The sequence below is a fragment of the Morone saxatilis genome, unplaced genomic scaffold (assembly GCF_004916995.1).
Source record: "Morone saxatilis isolate NCDOM2014 unplaced genomic scaffold, NCSU_SB_2.0 Contig24, whole genome shotgun sequence".
NCBI classification, from domain to species: Eukaryota; Metazoa; Chordata; class Actinopteri; family Moronidae; genus Morone; species Morone saxatilis.
Window position 1 is genome coordinate 22,341,162 of NW_023339807.1, and position 7,967 is coordinate 22,349,128.

Below are 7,967 nucleotides of genomic sequence, written 5' to 3' on the forward strand. Positions count from 1 at the left end.
TTAGGGAAACAGCTTTGCTAAAAAGCATCTTGAGAAAAAACAGGCCATAAATAAAAAGCTCAAGTATTTTTATGACACAGTAGATGCACACATTTGAAGCTGAATGATACTGATGTTTCTGTTTTTTTCTGCTCCACTAACAGATTGGAGCACCCGCCTGGGGACGGCGAGAGGAGCCAGACGAGACAATCTTTCAACAAGTGAGTTTTTTGAAAATGGCACCCAACATTTCTGTAGAACTTAGTGTGACATGTGATGTGTTTGTGTGTGTGTGTGTGTGTGTTGTGTGTGTGTGTGTGTACTGAAATATATGTGTGTAGCTGTGGGGAATAGCTACATCTTCTAAAACAAGGCCATTAAACAAGTGAACATCAACAGAAGACACTGTACTAAGCTTTAACCACTGTTCAGATTTTGAATGTAGACTGTGGAATTTTTGTCCACCTGACAAATTGTTATTATAATGTGACGACCTGCTCCTTGTTCAAGAATTATATGAAGATGTCAGTTATCGTTTCCTGCACTTTGCTGTTGGCCAGGATTTTTTATGACTTATTGCAAACAGGCTAACATTCAACCTCTGTCAAAAGAAAACAATCTTGTTCTTTTTCTTATAGACTCATCTCTAAGCTGCTTTTCTTGTCTAAATCCCTTGAGATCGTGATTTCTTGGCAACTTTTTAGATGTGTTGGAAAATATCAATATATTCAATCAATTCCAATCAGGAACAGCTTGTTTATCTGCTTACGGCAACCTGCACCGGCTCAGGGTTTATACCAGAAACAGATGCCCCAGATGCCAAGTCCCACAGTCTCACACTTACCTTCACTGGCTCCGATGAAAATCTCATGATTGATTTGCAAATTATTCTTCTACAAGGCAAAAGTTGGTTTCTGATGCCCTGATGTGCCTACACAGCACTACAAAGAAATCTTTTCTTCTCAGAACTGTCTGGCACTCGAGCCTAAAAAACAAAAGATTATCATGTTTCTGATGTTGTGACCCATAAAGTTTAGATTAACATCCCCCAAAGCCCTTGAAATCAGTATGAATCAGTACGAACATTAGGGAGGGAAGATGATTTTCCCTTTACCATTTCTCCTCCTTTTTGCAGAGCGGTGTGTACAGTGTTCAGCACATGGCTCTCTGAGTATCCCGAAGATTTTAAGAGTTTGGGGGAGCCCTCTCGCCTGCTGCGCCTGGCTCCGCTCCTCCCCCAGGACACCTCATCTGCAGCTGACCTCCGCGCTCGCCTCCTCAGGATAGCCGAGGAGCTCAGCGAGAAAGCCCTGCTCCCTGACGCCCACAAAGGTCTGTATTTTAACTGGGATTTAAATGACACAGTTAAGGCCTCGCTAGATGAGGTTTTCATGTAGAAGTAAACTCGTTTTCTTAGTATAAATCACAAACTTGGGCTGCAAAAGACAGAAAAACATAACATGGCTGTGGCTTCCTTTATTAGAGAAATGGAACAAAACTCCTTTAGAATGCTATTTTTCAGAACAGTTTTTCTTTCTACCCGAGAGCACGTGGAAGGTTGTTTAAAATCCTTGAAAATTTAATCATTTTACTGAAATAGTCTGGACACTACAGCTTCTCTGTTATTAAAGCCAAAGGCGGTCATGGTTGAAATAAATTTAGCTTGTTGCTTTGTGGATGAAAATGTAGGTCTGTCTGTCCTTCAGCCCACCACTTTGGTACAAAATGAAATATCTCAACAACTATTAAATGGATTGGTACAGACATCTAAGTCCCCCTCAGGGTGAATTCTAATAACTTTGGTGATCAGTGCTGTAGTGCAGGACATACAGAGTATACCTACTTATTTTTCAGTTAGGTATACCCACTAAATCCCCTCTGATGAGCATCACTCTGTAGCGTTCTGTGAGATCGTTTCCCCAGGATGGCGAAGGCATGACATAGTTGTCCAGCTTTCATGAGTGGATGAGTTAGGAATAAGAAATACTTCATTCAAAAATGCATATTTATGTAGTTAACTCACACGTCTCACCTGTGGGCCAGTATTGATTTCAAATTCTGCATCTCTTCTGTGGTTAATGTTGATTTCATAATGATCCTTACACCCTGAAGTCAAACTAAACAGAACTAAACTAAACTGAGATGGTTAAAATAGTAAACATTACACCTGCTAAACATCAGCATGTTAGCGCTGTCACTGCTTGTTACCATACTAGCATTAGCATTTAGCTCAAAGCATCACTGTGTCTTAGTACAGCTTCAGATCCACTAGCATTGACTCCTAATCTTGTTTTCTCACATCCCCTAATCTTGAGGTCATGAGTGAAATATCTCGTTATCTGTATTATATTTAGATTTATTTCCTCATTCGAAATTTTCTGAGATAACTAGACCACCATTCCTGGAACAAAACAGCTCTATTACACTGGACACAGTGAAGTGAAGGATCAGAGCAACAGATCTAAGACAAACTGATTGCTGCAACTAAAGGATAGAAAAGATATAACGGCTCTACAAACAAAGGTGTGTTTTATTGAACAGCTTTACCCTTTGCAGATCAAACTGGTTTCACCAGCCCTCCTCCTGACGCCTCCAAGTTTGAACCCACCAGCATACTGGGATTCCCTGCGGCGCTCATCGCTGAGCAGCTCACCAAGATAGAGACAGTGAGTTCTCTTTTAAGCCTGAACATGTTTTTGATAGTGGCATAAAGCAAAACATTGAGTAATGATTGAATATAATACAGTTATCAGACTGTGATTTGGTTTACAGATTATATTTGTATGCTTGCATTGCATGGTTTAATTGGTTATTTTTAAGAAAAAGGCTGTTATTTATGGATCTTTATGCTGTCACTTATCAGGAGCTGTTTGTCCGTTTGGTCCCGTACCACTGCCTTGGTTCGCTGTGGTCCCAGAGGGATAAGAAAGGGAGGGAAGGCGTTTGTTGGTCGGTCCGGGCCACCATACGTCAGTTCAACAAGTTGGCCAATTCAGTTTTAGCATCCTGCCTATGGCCAACGAAGCTGCGCAGCCAACAGAGAGCTCGACTGCTGGAGAAATGGATCAGCGTGGCAGAGGTCAGTATGTAAAAATCAAAGGTCACTGCTCTAAAACTGCAGGATTGTGTGCCATTTTTTACGAGCTAGAATTAAAAAAGCAGTACGTCAGTTGGGGTTTCAAATCTTCCAAAACCCTCAACTGTGCATTTTCCTACAGTAAACCCCCATTAATCCCCTAACTATAATCCTATTCTGAGCTCTGACTATGCACATATCATCACACATTCACAGTCTGCTGTGACTGTACTCATAATTTCCCTTTAATCAATAGCTGAGAGCTAAACACAGTAATGAGGTCTTGATTTCTGATTCTTTTTCTGGAAAGAGCAGCAGCAAATATTGTGCTCTCGCTATTTGACTGCGTTTTCTGGCCGACCACTTTTGAAGAGATTGTTAAGCATATTTTTACACTGAAAGTAGACTTAAAGCTCTAGTACACCTGTAGGAATAGGAATAGGAAATGTACTCTGCATGAACAGTGCATACCAGGAATGTGCTGAGTCAAAAAATGGGATGTACAACCTCAAGGCAAACAGCAAAGGCTTGAATCTGCTTAAAATGTTTCGCTATTATACAAGAGAAATGTAGATTAACTGGGTTATGTAACAGCATTATGGTTGTTATGCATTGGTTTCTTTTAGAATATTGACAAGCTCACAGCAACAACAGGATTTGCTCACACATAAACAGATTCTGTCCTCGGTTGTTATGGTCACGCAGTTTCATTCCTTTCCCAGCCTCTTTATCTGTGAATAAAACACAGATTCTCTCCAGTATTGCTTTAAAAAGCTGCATTCGTCATCACACGCATACTCACACACACACACACACTCTTTGGCAAAGTCAGGTATCACTGGTCTGCTGCCAAACTGCCGTCCTAGCTCATCCCAGGTTTCTTTTGGGACAAACCTCTTTAGCAGTATATATTATTCAGCGCCCCAGTCCGACACTGTAATTTAACACCAGCCAGATCCACACCCACAGGTGACAGTTACAGTGTGTTTGAGTATGTGTGTGTGCATGCAAATGAGTGTATTCATCTGTGTTCGTGCTTTCAACAGGAGTGCCGAGCCAGGAAGAACTTCTCCTCGCTGTATGCCATCGTGTCTGCCCTGCAAAGTAACCCCATCCACCGGCTAAGGAAGACGTGGCAGGACACTGACAGGTCTGAGTTTTTAAAAAAGCATATAAAAAGTAATCAGGGCTTTATTTCCATATAGACAAAGAACCATTTTCACTGAACAATGAAATTCCGAGTTTGCTGCAACATGACAATAAGTATTAATATAAACGCAATTTTTATTGACCTCTGCTGGTGACCAAGGAAAAAAATAAAAAGATCTTGAACTGTTTCATTACTTGTTTGAAGTAAAAATATGGTATGGTATGGCACGTTAGCATGTTAAATATGTATTCTTCACTATATTCACATTTTATGGACCAATTAATAAAGACAATATCATATCACCTTATAAAAAATAATTATGTCCTTTTCAGATGCATAGAACTTATTTATTTGATCACATGTTCAAAAATATATTTAATTAATATAAACAGCCGCCCAACATAAAGTATTGTTCTAATTATAAATGTGAGGTGTGGTTAGGACCAGGAGGACAGTTTCTTAATAGCTTCAAACAGCACTACAGGAAACTGTTGTTACCCTCGGGACACTTTATTTATTAAGCACCAAGGCAACCTTGTAAATAAATCTGTAGTCAACCTCGTAAATAAGCAGAAGTAAACTGTCTTTCTTAAATCTAGACATAAAAAATGCTACTTCAGCAGTGTCCCCTTAAACCCTAAACCCCAGCCATTTTCAGTCACGGCATCCTCTCTGAATCATAAATGAAGACAGACCTAAAACAAACAGGAAATTTCATGTACATTTTGTGGTCAAATAATACTTAATCCTGTTTTTGTAATTTTCCCTGTTTAGAAGAAAGTTTAGGGTGACCAAGATGAGGTTGAAACATTTTAAAAGCACTTTCAAAAGACATTCTTTTCATTGCTCAATTGTCCCATGCTGTCGCTGTCTCTCAAACCTCAGTATCCAATGATAGTTTGCAAACTCTTCAAATTTGGCACGTACTAAATATCTTCAGTACATTAATTAACTTAATAATATGGAAATATCAGTGATCTTTTACTGTAAACTCACGGTTTGGGTCACTTTACAGGGAGGCAGTGAGGAGATACGAGGAGCTGTCAGAAATATTCTCAGATAAGGACAACTACTCACAAAGCAGAGAACTCCTGAAGGAGGTAAGTGTCTGTCAAAATACCGAATGACAATGAAAATGTGAAAAAACTGTATTTTGTGGTAAAAACAGGAAGTCAGGCTAAGATCATTCACATTATACAGAGCAGGTTCAGTGAGAAATTTGATCTTTTATTTATGGCAAGCTAGGTTCTACTTGGATACTGACACTGCGTTAAACCTGTTTTGTGCAGTATATAGTGAAAGGTTTGAGTCTGAATGACGTATTTTCATGATATCTTGTCATTTGTTCACTTGTGTGTGGTTAATGATAAAACTAACTGGTTGTTTAGAGGCTGGAGGAGCAGTTCCTTGTGCTGGAAAGCTGCCAGTTTGAACTCTCGCTCAGGGTTGCAGTGTTTGAGTGCAGTTTTGTTTCTGGAGTCAGATTTCAGCAACTCTTTTCTGATGTGTTGGACTCGTTTCAGGCCTATTTTTACTCAGATCTGTGTTGTTCTTGACTGTTGTTGGATGCTTTTACCGCTTATGTTTTTTACCGCCTCGCTAAAAAAATCTTCAAAGATACTTTTCTCTCTAACTTTCTCTCTGTCACTACAAACACTTTCAGTTAACACCTGTGTGTACCAGATGTAACAGTGCACTGGGGAGGCATAAACTTCTGAAGCATTTGTGTTGTGAAAGAAAGGCACTGCAGGTCTTGGTTCGGATTAAATTACCTCTGATTGACTCAATGTCATCACTGTTATGGACCTGATTTTAGAAATAACTGTTTAAAGGTCCAGTGTGTAACATTTAAGGGGCTCTAGTAGCAGAATTGGAATATAAGAGGTATGTTTTCAGTAGTGACAAGAATCATGTTTTCATGATCTTATGATGAGCTGATTTTTCTATGGAAGGAGTGGGGTCTAAAACCTAAAAGCTAATGTTAGCATAATCATACTCACAATGACAATGCTAACATGCTGATGTTTAATGTATACTACAGCATGTTAACCATTGTTAACCGCACTGGCATGCTAATGTTTGCTAATTAGCATATGGTACAGCTGAGGTGGATGTGTGTCATTAGTTTTATAGATATTTTGATTTAAATTTGTGATTCTGGGTACACGCAGCTAGATACATGGGTATAATAAAATAAATAAAACAAAGCCACAGTGAAATGGATTTAAGTTTTGTTACTGCAAAAACAGAAGTGAATAGTCTATTATTCCCTGGACCATCTCGACTACAGTCGGGAAGCATTGACCAGGAAGGTCGGAGACAGCAACACTTGATGACAACCCTCGATGAAAAGTCAGAGGATCTCCAAAGTTATTAGAATTCATCCTGTGGGAAACATGTCTGTACCAAATTGACAATTCATCCAAATGATTTTGAGACATTTAACTCAAAACCACAATAGTCAACCTTGTGGTGGCACTAGAGGAAAAGGCAGGCCACCTAATCACCTAAATCCATCAAATAGTTGTCGAGATATTTCAGTCTGGGTTGACCAACATTGCTATCTCTAGAACCACGCAGCTATCATGGATAAAAACAACATAGGCTACATGCTGACTGCAAGCATACAGTGACATGTGTTAAGCCTCTAACTGCAGCTTTGAAAAACCATGTGACACTTATGCACTTTGACTGATATCGCACATCCTGGTGACGAGCATCCAATGCTTAAACAGCAATATGAGACATTTATTAATGTCTCTGTCAAGTGCCACTACTGGACCACATTTGTTAAATAGCACAGACTGAAGTCGAGCCTTTTCCTCAGCTGAAAACAACATTCAGTGGTAGAGATTTATGACTCCTTAAAAGACCAGAAACCAGTCTTATCTGGTTGAGTAGAACTGCCCTTATTCTGTCAACACTTTCACTTCAGTGTGAGACACCCATCTAAAGACGTACATTATATTTAGTTTGCACTGTGTCAGAGAGCTGGGGAAGTTGGCAGGATTAGCTGTGTTTTGATTTGCTGTTATGGTGCAGTGCAGGCATCAATACTTCTGCATTAGCTGCGATTTTACCCATGATACCCCCAAAGGAATTCATCCAAACATTTGCTTTCATTTTGAAAGCTTCACTTCGAGCTTTGATTCCAGAAAAACACCATCACTTTCTGTTGCCCTTTGATTTTTTTTTTTTCAGCACAGTTGCTTCCCTTCATCTCTCAGCTTGTCTAAAAATGACTGACTAGCAGACAGAGTGTAAGATGAATGATTCAGACTAATAAAAGTTTTGAGAAATTATTCACAACACTAAAGCATTTAACAGTGTAACAAAACACTTCATATCATATATCATGATGATTAACAGGCTGTGTCTTCCTGGCTAATGTCAGGCTGTCATGATAGATATCTAGACTGAGCAATGTCAACTTTGCTTTGTTATAAACATTTATGGAAATTAATTAATGTTAATGTCAGTTGTCGTGGCAGTATTAGGTTTATATCTAACTTAATGTACATTTATGGTACTCTTTTTTGTGATTTATAATGGTATATTTTTATCACCCCTGAATATTTATTATTATTAAATAAAATCTAGAATCAAGCATTGGAAATTAGCTTAGGCTATAAACGCTATTTGTCACGCATTCATGAGGGAATATTCCAAGTAAAAAAAAATAATAACTTGCATTGAAAGTTAGCCAGGAAGACATTAAAGATTATGTTTAGTGTCTTTCAGCAGCTCATTTTTTTGGTTTTT

At 38.9% G+C, this 7,967-nt stretch overlaps 1 protein-coding gene across 1 annotated transcript in view; it reads left to right on the forward strand.

Moving 5' to 3' along the window:
* Positions 1–7,967, forward strand: part of rgl2 (ral guanine nucleotide dissociation stimulator-like 2) — a 28,614-nt gene that overhangs the window by 13,948 nt on the left and 6,699 nt on the right. The window contains exons 6-11 of the mRNA XM_035672035.1: positions 144–200; positions 1,115–1,311; positions 2,536–2,645; positions 2,843–3,058; positions 4,102–4,205; positions 5,221–5,305. Of these exons, the coding sequence (XP_035527928.1) occupies positions 144–200; positions 1,115–1,311; positions 2,536–2,645; positions 2,843–3,058; positions 4,102–4,205; positions 5,221–5,305 (769 nt within the window). The remainder of the gene's footprint in view (positions 1–143; positions 201–1,114; positions 1,312–2,535; positions 2,646–2,842; positions 3,059–4,101; positions 4,206–5,220; positions 5,306–7,967) is intronic.